This window comes from Arvicola amphibius, chromosome 13, assembly GCF_903992535.2.
Source record: "Arvicola amphibius chromosome 13, mArvAmp1.2, whole genome shotgun sequence".
Lineage (NCBI taxonomy): Eukaryota > Metazoa > Chordata > Mammalia > Rodentia > Cricetidae > Arvicola > Arvicola amphibius.
In genome coordinates, this window is record NC_052059.1 from 41,573,848 (window position 1) to 41,585,924 (window position 12,077).

The 12,077-nt window shown below is 38.4% G+C and overlaps 1 protein-coding gene across 1 annotated transcript in view; it reads left to right on the plus strand.

Moving 5' to 3' along the window:
- Positions 1 to 11,840, plus strand: part of Rb1 (RB transcriptional corepressor 1) — a 135,247-nt gene extending 123,407 nt beyond the window's left edge. The window contains exons 22-27 of the mRNA XM_038310142.1: positions 103 to 216; positions 322 to 485; positions 3,521 to 3,551; positions 6,803 to 6,945; positions 7,511 to 7,560; positions 9,963 to 11,840. Coding sequence (XP_038166070.1) covers positions 103 to 216; positions 322 to 485; positions 3,521 to 3,551; positions 6,803 to 6,945; positions 7,511 to 7,560; positions 9,963 to 10,036 — 576 coding nt within the window. The 3' untranslated portion in view covers positions 10,037 to 11,840. The remainder of the gene's footprint in view (positions 1 to 102; positions 217 to 321; positions 486 to 3,520; positions 3,552 to 6,802; positions 6,946 to 7,510; positions 7,561 to 9,962) is intronic.
- Positions 11,841 to 12,077: the final 237 nt, after the last annotated feature.

Genomic DNA, 12,077 nt, shown 5'->3' on the forward strand with positions numbered 1-12,077 from the left:
GGGTTTTTTTTATACAACTATGTACAACTTTTTAAAGAAAATTTGAAGAGAGGAGTTCTTAAATTCATGTAACATGATTTTTTTAATTATTTTTTTCCTCAGACCTTTAAGCGTGTTTTGATCAGAGAAGAGGAGTTTGATTCCATTATAGTATTCTATAACTCGGTTTTCATGCAGAGACTGAAAACAAATATTTTACAGTATGCCTCCACCAGGGTATGTTGCAATAGCCTTTAATTGGAGAACACAGATGACGAAGTAAGGACCCCACCAAGCAGTAGATCAGTTATCTTTTTCTTTCCCCTTTTGTTATGTCTCTAGCCTCCTACCTTGTCACCAATACCTCACATTCCTCGAAGCCCTTACAAGTTTTCCAATTCACCCTTACGGATTCCTGGAGGTAACATCTATATATCACCCCTAAAGAGTCCTTATAAAATTTCAGAAGGTCTGCCAACACCCACGAAAATGACTCCAAGATCAAGGTTGGTGTTTCCTTTTTAAGGGAATGCTGAAAAAAATAACGCTTACTTACATTTGGTTTAAGCATGAAAACGTAAAGCTTTCTTTGTTTAAAATGGGCTAGGCTGTTGGGTATCTAATTTCCTTATGTACATTAAGTAAATGTATGAAAAGAATTTGGGGAGAAAGAAAATGTGTTTACCTTGTGAGCTTGCCCAGCTGCTGAGGTCTCTTCTATACATTGTTTGAGAACAAATATTTATGTGTGCCTCAAAAGACTAATAGTTTCTTTTTGTTTTTTTTGTTTGTTTGGGGGGGGGTTGGGATAAAGTTTCTTTGTGCAACAGTTTTGGCTGTCCTGGAATTCACTCTGTAGACCAAGCTGGCCTCGAACTCATAGAGACCCACCTGCCTCTGTATCCCACGTGCTGGGATTAAAGGCATGTGCCACCATCCCCCAACTAAAACACTAATAGTTTTATAAGCCATCTAAATAGATTTAGCTTAACTCTATATCTGTCTATCTATATACATCTGTCTGTCTGTCTGTCTGTCTGTCTGCCTACCTACCTACCTACCTACCTACCTACCTATCTAAAGCAGAGTCTCAACTATGTAGCCCTTGGCTGGCCTGGAACTTGCTATGTAGACCATGCAGGCTACATATTCAGAGATCCACCTGCCTCTACTTCTGAGTACTGTAATTAAAGGCATGTGTCATCATGCCTAGATTCTTTATTCTAAATTTGCTGTAAGCTCTATGGATCTTAGTATTTTGGTTGTTATGAAAATGAAGTGATAGAAAGGATGGCAGCATTGATCACCATAAAGCACTTGCCTCACACACCTAATGACAAGTTTGATTTCTGGAGCCATGGTAAAAGGAGAGAACGAGCTTCCCAAACATTTTTTTTTATTTTGACATGCTTGCCCACATTCACACACACACACAGATCATATACACACAAAGTAATAATAATAAATTTTTAAATGAAGATGTCTTATTAAGTACAGATTACTGTCAATTAAGAAAATTCACCTTTCTTAATTCTGTTGGTAGATTCCTTATATTACACTGGGCATTTCTGTTTCAGAAGGTCTCTGGCTCAGCAAAATGAATGTGAAACTGTTTAAAATTCTCAGATGAAAGATTTTGTACAATGACAAATCATATCTCTGGCTTTGAAGTTCGTCATTTGACTAATTATGTGTTATCATGGGCTATTTGAAATAGGCTTGATGTTTATAAAGTAGGAGGCCAATTAACTAGTATAATTAATGCAGTTTCATCAGAAATTCTCAGTATATGTAGTTTATACCTGGTGGGCCAGAGAAACAAATGGGGAGAAAAGGGCTCTATTCGCATTTTAGGAAATGCCTGTGTAGTATATTCAGTTACACGAGTAATGCATACTTGTGATTAAAATTTCAAACTCTGTAGAAAAATACCAAGTTAAAAAATAACTGGAAATGTGATGGAAGGGTGTGTGTCTGTATTTTTATGTGTATACTTACACTTTTTTCCTCTAGATCTTTCAGTATGTAGCCCAGGATAGCCTCAAATTCATGGCAGTCTTACTGCTCTAGCCTCCTATGTACTAGATAACAGGAGAGCCACCAGGCCTAGCATGCTTTGGTGCTCGTGGTAGGAAAATGTCGCATTGTGAGCATCCTAATTGCTAAACCACTGCTGAGGCTCTAGAGAATGTAGCAGTATGTTCATACAGCATACCTAGGTATCTGATCAATCAGATACACATAGAAGGGTGTCAGTTATCAAGGAAATGGAAGACCGTAAAGTCTACAGAGCTACCAGTTCCATGTGCATGTTTTAAAATCTTTATTGGCCTACATAAAGAAATACTTTTTCAACTTCCTTATCAAAAATATAAACTATAATTGAGTCTGGTCACATAGACCTGTGATCTCAGTTGCATAGGAGGCTGAAGACAGCATCGTAAGTTCAGGACTTGCAGGGCAACTCAGTGAAACCTTGTCAAAAGAAGGTTTAGGGTGTAGCTGGGTGGTAGAGCACTAGCCTAACATATACAAGGCCCCAGTTTCAACCCCGTGTAATTAGAAACAAAACTAAACATAAATGATATGGTTGAAGTGACAGCAACTAGAATAATAAGGATCTCTGATTATAGAACACCTAAAAAGTAACTTTTACTACATACCAGTAAAAACCCTAATTAAAGTCTGATTATTACTTTATAAGCATACGTTTTTAAAATTAAATTTATTGAGGGGAGTGGGGCTCATGCCATGGCACACATGTGGTCAGAGGATAGCTTTGTAGAGTCTGTTCTCTCGGTTCACCTTGATGTCTGTGTTTTGGCGATGGAATTCAGGTTGCCAGATATGTGTAGCAAGTGCCTATACCTGCTGAGCCATCTCACCAGACCTTGATTTTTAAACTATTGTTGTTGTTTTATTTTATATTTATTTGCCTGGGAGCTTTGCATGCTACTGTGCATGTGTTGGGTTAGAACACAACTTGGAGTAATCCTCTCTGCCACGAATTTCAGGGACTGAATTCAAGTCACCAGGCCTGGCTGCAAGTGCTGTTCCCTGCTAAGCCATCTTATTGGTCTTTTAAATTTTATTTATTGACTTAGAACTGTATCTGCTGTAACTTAAATTAGAATGAGGTTACATTGTTGATTTATGAAGGACTAAGTAATGATAAATCTTGCTAAAAATCCTCATTAAATGTGGGCCATGGTAGAATTATGCCCCACAAACCTAGAGTTATTATTGTAGTCTAAGAGGTCTGGGGGTATAGTTCAATGGTAGAATGCATGAGTAGTGTATTTGAAACTTTGGGTTTGATCCTCAACCCCATAAACAAGCAAACGAACACCTGGCTCGTCATGCTTTGGTCACACTAGCACTAGCAGAGCGATCCTAACAACGGATAGATGGTATCAGTGGTCTCAGAAACCTGGGTTCACAGTGGTTGAGAAAGATGTGTTTGTGCTCATCTCTACACATCTGCACAGTTTGTGTCTGGTTTTCTTTCACGACTAACTCACGTTTTATCTTAACTTGACAGAATCTTGGTCTCAATTGGTGAATCATTTGGGGTGAGTATTTCTTTCTATGAAAACTGGTGTTGTGGGATGTTATATAAAATGTATTGGGCACTTTGATGCAAGTGCTATGTGCCCCTGCATCTCCCTTTATTTGGTGGTTTGTTGTGGGACATCCGTATATGAACATCAGTGCTTTAAACTGTAGCTAGAAAGGAATTGAAGATTGCTGTAATCTGAGCGTATAGATGCAATTGCCCCATACATTCTCTAGTCATATTATATAAAATTCAGAGAGCCATCTGTGATTTATTTTTAAATCAGGTTTAACCTTGAATAATATTCATAACTGGTACACTTCTAAGATGTTTTCTAAACATTTCTCTGAGATTATATAAAATACATGTAAATGGTCATGTATATATATATATATAAAGTGTTTTATGTTCACAGTATTCCTAAAGTGAAATGTGTATTCTCCAACCCTACACATAGCTGGTGTCACCCAGTTCAGTTCAGTTTGACTTGATTGCCCAGTTGTCTTTGGATCCCACAGGTTCCAGGGCTGAGGTCATTACCTTCTCCCAGATGCCAGTCACAAGTGGCAAGTTCCTGGGTGACACCTTGTTGACCATTCATATTGGCTAAAAGTCGGAGGATCCTTGTAACATCTTTCTGGTTTGACCATTTGTTAGAATATTTGCAAAATTCTGGAAAATGGTTTACTGACTATTAACAGTTTATTACAGAAGACACAGATGAAAAGACTCACATAGGGTGATGGCCACTGGGGTCCTGAACCTCTTTCTGTGGAGTTAGCAGCTCAAGAGCTATCCCAGTCCTGATGCTGAAGGATTTTATTTTGTACAGATAGTTGATTAATTAAATCTCTACCCACTTTTCACATCCTAGAGGTTAGGAACTGTGGTTGAAAATTCCCAGTATTCCCAGTTTCTAACCACAGCTTGTCTTTCTGACACCTGACCCCATGCTGATGCTATCCCTATATTAGAACAAAGGATGTCCCATCATCCTTATCACCCAGGAAGTTCCAAGGGTTTTAGGAACAGGAAGACAAAAGCCACATGGTACCACGTATATGTATATAATCTCATATAAATGTTTACACAAGTTTCGAAAGTCAGTAACTTAGGATTTGAAATGAAGTACTCTGAAATGAGGCACCATATCCACGCATTAGCAGCTTGTCTCTAGCTACTGGTCTCCTACCACACATTTAATGCTCCTCTGCTCGCTCATTCATCTATTCTCTCCACCCCACTAGCCCACTCCCTTCTTTACTTCCTTTCAGTGCTAGTCTTTCTCTGGTAAGCAAGGAACTGAGATAGTGCGATGGTGCAGAGCATAAAGGTACTTGCGGCATAAACCTCGTGGCCCAAGTTTGATGCCTAGAACCCACATAAAAGGTGAAAGGAGAAAACTGACTCCCAAAGCTTGTCCTCTGACCTTGGCATGTGCACCATGGTACACATGCTCACATTCACACTCATCATGCGTAATAATAAATAAAATTTTGGTTTTAAATAATTGGTTTCATGATGAGCCATCACAATTATATATATCTGTAATCTCAGCACTTGAAAGACAGGTGGGAGGATTAAGAATTTGTGGCTGCTCACAAATGGAAAACAATTCTTCTCTAATGAAGTCTCTCTGCAGATATAAACCACACTTGAGGGCAGGTCCCATGCCCAGCAGTAGATGATTCACACAAAACGGAAGTTCTTTGTCTACATGAGGTTTTGATGGGGCTTCTTTTTCCTTTAACGTTATAGGTCCTTTGTGTATATATTACAGCTTTCAGTTTTGTGTTTTTAGGGGATTCTTATGTGTACAAACTTGTGTATGAACAATATCTATTTTCAATAAAGTAAAAACGTCTTAAAGGAGTGGCTAACCCGGGCTTCACAGTGATTTGTAGGCCAGGATGGGCTACATAGCAACAGTATTGTTTTAGGGGGAAACAAAGGAGAGAAGAAAAGGGGAGGGGAAGAAGAGAGGAGAAGAGAGGACAGGTGTGTGCACACATGAACGCGTACTGTAGAGCGGTGGTTCTCAGCCTTCCTAATGCTTTGACCCTTTAGTACAGTTCCTCATGTTGTGATGACTCCCATCCATAAGGTTATTTCTGTTGCTACTTCATAACTGTAATTTTGCTACTGTTATGAACTGTAAAATAAATGTTTTTTGGAGATAGAAATTTGCCAGAAGGGTGGGTGACAACCCATGGGTTGAGAACCGCTGCTGTAGAGGTAGGCTGAAGTTTGCATGCTAAATAAAGTGTAAAAGTCAACTTTCCAAATACTCAGTGCTGTGACATCTGGTTCAAGATGGGCTACAGCTGCCAGCTTCACAAAGGATCTGTGGAGTCATGCAAATATAGCTGGAGCTAGGCAGGTGTGTGACAGAGGTCATCAAACTTTTGCTTACTACAACCTGTAAAATAAAGGAGAAAATGTCTATTCATACAGATATTAATAGAGCCATGAGATTAGGTTTCTGCCCTGCTGGTATGTACTCTAAATATATCTTCATTAAATGAAACTTATCCTATCCAGTGCACCCATCAGATCGCATTTAACCTGTGTATCAAAATCTGACTTCATTTGTTGACTCAAATAACATGTACTATGTATATCTGAGACAGTCTTGAAAAGGCAGCTGAGATGGGCTGTTTGCATACTCATCTCCTGGGTGAGGGTGTATGGTGTGCCATGGCACTTCTTACCAGACTCACATCATGTCTAGTAATACTACCTGGACTAAAACTGTGAAGTCTTTGGCTATTCAAATTAAAAACCTTCATGAATTACCAATAGTTCAACAAATGCCATATCAGTGGTGATTTGTAGTACATCAACATATGATGTGTCAACACACCACCTGTGGCCTTCCTTTCCACTATGCACTACTCTAAATCAACCATATATTTCCAGAAATCTAACTCGGCTCTTCTGCCTCTGTGTAAAAGCCCTGGTTTCATGTGGGGGTGACTCCCAGCAAGGCCACAGGCCGAGCCAGTATTTGACAGCACAGGGATGACAGAGAACAACAGCTGCTTGAAAAAGGTGGGAGGACTCAGGAGGAGTGGGTGTGTAATGAAGGCAGAATTGGCACAATTATGTTAATTTTTTAAAAAATCTCTCATTTAGTCCAGTAAGACAGAGAATTAAAATTAAGAAATTCCATCTGCCTGACTTTTGACATGCCTCAAAATAAATTTCACACCTGCTAACTTCAAAATGTTATTTAATGATTTTAAATAAGAACTCTGTAAATTGTAGACATCTGAGAAGTTCCAGAAAATAAACCAGATGGTGTGTAATAGTGACCGAGTGCTCAAAAGAAGTGCTGAAGGTGGCAACCCTCCCAAACCACTGAAAAAGCTGCGCTTTGACATCGAGGGAGCCGATGAAGCAGATGGGAGGTAGGAGTCTTGGAGATGCTTGCTCCAGGCAGCTGAATGGGGCACAGGGGCAGGCTCAGCACCGTCCTGCCAGTGTTTTGTGTGTGGGGACAGCTACAAACGAGTAGGTGTGGGCCAAGGTGGTGCACCTTTAATCCTGGCACTCGGAAGGCAGAGACAGGTAGATCTCTGTGGGTTCAAGGGCAGCCAGAGCTACATAGTGAGCCCTTGTCTCAAGACAAAGCAACATACTAAGTGTGAAGTGATAGAAAGGGAAGCACCATGGAAATCAGATGCCACCTGTGGAAATTCATGATGACTCAGCTATTAGAAGTCTGCATGTGGTCTTACCTGGCTGTTGATTTAACACTAAATTTAAAAATTCTTTCTCTTGAAAAACACTAAATATTATGCTTTATAAGAACCATTAAAAGTGCATAGGATCATAAATTTGTGACATCTTTAATTTAGATAACTTGGAAACTTTTGAAATTAAATCAAAGCAATAGCATGAAATGTCATTGGAAGCAGATTTACTAGGAAATTGCGTGTATGCTCTTGAAATATATTTTTTTTTCATCTGCAGTAAACATCTCCCAGCGGACTCCAAATTCCAGCAGAAACTGGCAGAAATGAGTAAGTATTCTCTCCCTCACTTCGCATACAGCATTGAAGCAGCTGCTTTCATTGAAGAAAACTTTTTCACTCTATGAAGGAATCCACCTGTTATTCCTTCAAGTGATAGAGTTATTTATGCATTTAAAATACAGTTCAAACAAGAATATATATTTGCCTATTACAATGGTAGACTAAATGAAGGTTGTCGGCACACTTTCCAAGAGCCTTGAATAGTCTCACACTAGTGCTGATCAATACTTTAAAATTTATTTTTTTGAGATTTTATGCATGTATTAATGTATTTTGATCATATCTCCACTGTCCATCTTTCCACTCCTCCCAGGCTACTCCCCTCAGATTGTACTCCCAACTTTATCTCCTCCTCCTTTCTATTATCTCCTGAGTCCAGTTAGTGCTGCTGGTATTGCCTACAGCTCTAGGGTTGTCCATAAAGCACAGACAAAACACCACAAGTTTGCTGAGCTCATTTCATCTGCAGAAATTGGGATAATTTAAAAGTTTTCTATTAATGGAAATCAGAATTTTGAAAATGAAGATTAGGTCATTTTCCATATTTCAGTGTGACAGGAATTTAGAATGTAAGGTCATGGGTTGTCACTGAGTGGCAGAGTGTTTGCTGCCTGGTGTGCATAGGTCTGGAGTTCTCAGTATTGCAGTAGACAGACACGTGTATACACATAATAAATCAATAAAGTGAGAAAATCATTTTTGAAATAATTTTAAAAATGAAATTTTAACCTAAGCTATTATGAGACTATAAAGATTAAGTAGATGGAAAGAGGCAGTACTTGCTGTTTCTGGTTGTCTTAGCAATAACTGTGGTAGTGAGTGGTACAAGATCCAGTAATAGGCAAAGAAAGGAACTTGAAAAGAGTGAAAATATTTAGGGGCTGCAGGGGGGTAGTGCCAGTGAGTATGATGGGGACTTACAGCCGGGCTTTGGAGATGCCAGCTGTAATAGAAAGCACACAGCAGAGCTGAACTTCGGACTGATTTTAAGAAGCCTTTTCCTTACGTGTGTTGTTTAAACCAAGGTTAAATATACCAAGCATTCAAAATATTAGTTATATCCATTAATACATTACTATTTTATCTTTTAAATTGTTGTGCCCTCCCCCAAGGTACATATAAAGGATGGGGCACTAATAACCAAATTCAAACCTTGGAATGCTTACAAGTATTTTTGGAGCCCACAAACACATGTTACAAGGGGGCAGAGATGGGAAGATCAAAAGTTCAGGGTCCTTCTGAGACAATGTAAATATATGTGATTTGTTTTAGTACTGGGGATTTAATGCAGAATCTGTGTCCTAGCTGTTTGTATTTTTTTTAAATGAAGAATGCCTGTAGGTCAAGAATTTGTTGGTTTTTGGTTAGATTTAATTATTTTTTTTAGTGTGTGTGTGTGTGTGTGTGTGTGTGTGTATACATGTACATGTGTACATATGTGGATTCATAGACAACTATAAGCTCCAGGCTTGGGTGCTGGGAATGGGGAATACAAGAGCAGTGTGTACTTTTAACCACTGAGCCTTCTTTCCAGCTCTAACAGCATAGCATGCCACCCTCCTACCCTCTCTTTGGTGACTCTTCCTCTTCTCATTTGTTTCCCTGGACAATCTTACTTCCACTTTATTTTATATATGAAAACATCATTTTTATGTTTTATCTCAGTAAAAAATTGTTTTGTTTTTAATTACGTGTTCTTGTTTCGATCATATTATAATTAACAATCATTTTTAAAATGTTCATGCCCAGTTTGAACTATCTCAAAAAAGGAAAAAAAAGGTTTTGGGGTCAGGGGAATGCCTACCTTTATGGAAAATACATCACTCACTCTGCAGGCCAGGAGCTGTGGTTTAAGTGGCCAGACTTGACTTCAGTATATCTAGACTAGTGGTTTGCAATGAGGAACAGTAGGAATGTACATGGCTGTTTTGGGGGTGAGTCACAAGAAATGGTATTTAAAATGCTATTTAAGGTACACAGTATATATTTTTATTTATTGCAGTTTTAGAGTGTTGTGTGATGTTTTGATCATTTCACCCTTAGCCAACTCTGCCCAGGTTTAATTTATAATTTATACATATATACATGCAGTACAGACAGACAGACATATCCTAGTGGTATAGCTTGAGGAAAAGAGATTAACAGGGGAGTCTGGCTTTTAAAAAGTTAGGTAGACATGATAATCCCAGCACTTGGTAACCTAGACAGGAACATGAGTCCAAGACACTCTGGGTCGTATAGCAAGACCCCCTGTGGAAACCAAAAAGACCCCTACTGTAAGGTTCAGTGCTCTAGCTGGTTGACATGAGCCGGCAGATATAGTAGCCCATGGTCCACTTACCCAGCATCTTCAGCACTATTAATATTCTTTGTTGTTTTTTTTTTTTCAGCTTCTACTCGAACACGAATGCAAAAGCAGAAAATGAATGATATCATGGATATCTCAAACAAGGAGGAAAAGTGAGGATCTCAGGACCGTGGACACTGTGGACCCTGGGGACACCTGACTTGTGATTCATGGATGTGACTGTAGTTCCCAGGTTCTGCTAATGGCCGTGTTTACTCATGTTATAGATATAAAATGTGCAGGTACAAGCTGAATATTTGTGTGGATGATTCCTAAGCCACTTCAATGTTGTAATCAATGGTATAGAATTGATAGTACACAGGATTGAGAATCCTGTGCAGATCATGCCATTTAAAACATGAAAGCAGATTGTTTGCATTTCCAGTGTGAGCCTGCTGCCCTCAGAAGTGAGGCTGCCTCTGGAGAGGGGTCCTGCAGCCCCTTACGCCTGGCTGACTACTTTGCCTTTCCTCGTGGCACATGTGTGATGTTTGCTCTTGGTTTTATTAATTTATATGTATTTTTTTAATTTAACGTGAATACCCTTAAAAAATGTGTCCTGTCTTCCAAATGCAAGTTGATTGACTATCCACATTCAACCAAATTATCTTGACTGTCCTACTGACACAGATTGTTAAAAACCACGGAAAAGTAATTTCTACACATTGGGCTTATTGTAATATTAGAATCTAATGTGCTGTGTGTTTGTTTTACATATTTTACTTTTGAAATACAAGCAAAAAAAAAACAAAGTATAAACATATGATACTGTCTTACTACTGACACAGATTTCATACCTCAGAACCTGTAAGAATTGATTCTTTTATTCATCCAACTCATGCTTTAACTGAAGATTATTGATAGTACTCCAGGTTTTTTTTTTTTTCCTTTTAATCATTAAGATTACTAAATCTGTAAGTACCCATGTAGTACTTGAAAGTCAAGTCTGGCCACAACTGTGCTGCAGAGGACCCTAGTACAGTACAACCCAAGTGCACTTTCTAATGTTTCTGGGTCCTGAAGAATCAAGATAGAAATCAATTTTGTTCCACAAGCAGACTGTTATGTGTAGCTCTGGGAGCCTTCATTTCTCCCTCATAGAGCTGAGTGTCTATTTGCACCTCAGCAATTCTGCTCTTCTAAACTTGGGGAAGTTTTGTTTTTCTGGAATGGTACATGTCTTCCAGGTATCTTTTGAACTGGCAATTACCTATTTTTTTTTAAGTCATTCTGGTCTAATAACACTGGCTCATTCAAAGCCACACTCTTTCTAGTCCAACATTACTGCAAATAATCAAAGGTGTTTATAAATAAGTTAGGCATTAATGCTCTGATTATGTGCAAACGCTTCAGATTAAAATAGCTGCATTGAAAACAGAGGCACTCCCTTCACCCCTCCACCTAAAGGTGTATTTAAATTGTCTTGTGGGATTAACTTATTTAGAGATGGTATAATTTAAAATAGGTGATATTTAAGGTAGCGTCAGCTAGCATTTAAGAAAATCACTTTTTCTAAACGCCATACTTTTTTTTTTTAAGAAATCTGATCTTGTTAGAAAACTTTATTTTTTCCTCATTTTAGTTACAGTTTTACTAGTTTGATAGTTTTCTCGATAACCAAAAGCAATAGACAGCTTCCCTCATTTCTTCATTAAGTTCTGCATGAACATCATACAGATTAGTTAGGTTTTAGGTCAAGGGCTTACCATACTTCTGGGTCTTTTGCTAGTAAGTTCAAGTTAGAATTAGTAACAGAATTATAGGGATTTTCAAAGATCCTGTATTGAGATTTCTTAAGGGTGCAGACACTGCACTATTGGTTTTGTTTTTGTACTGGTTAAAACTACATTCAAAATTGCTATGTCCCTATTTTCTATAATAGTTTGTCTATTTTAAAATAAACTAGTTGTTAAGAGCCTTACTGGTGTTGTATGGTCTCTTTACTAAGTGTGTTTTCTGTATATGAGCTTTCTCCTAACATCTCATTCTTTCTGATGATCAGAATTACAGAGATGCGCTTTTAGGCCCGTGTGTGTGTGTGTGTGTGTGTGTGTGTGTGTGTGTGTGTGGTTTGTGGTAGCACATATTATTTATACATACATATATATTAATTTTAATTCTGCTCCCTTTTGCCTCAGTTTTTGTGAAATGAATTTGT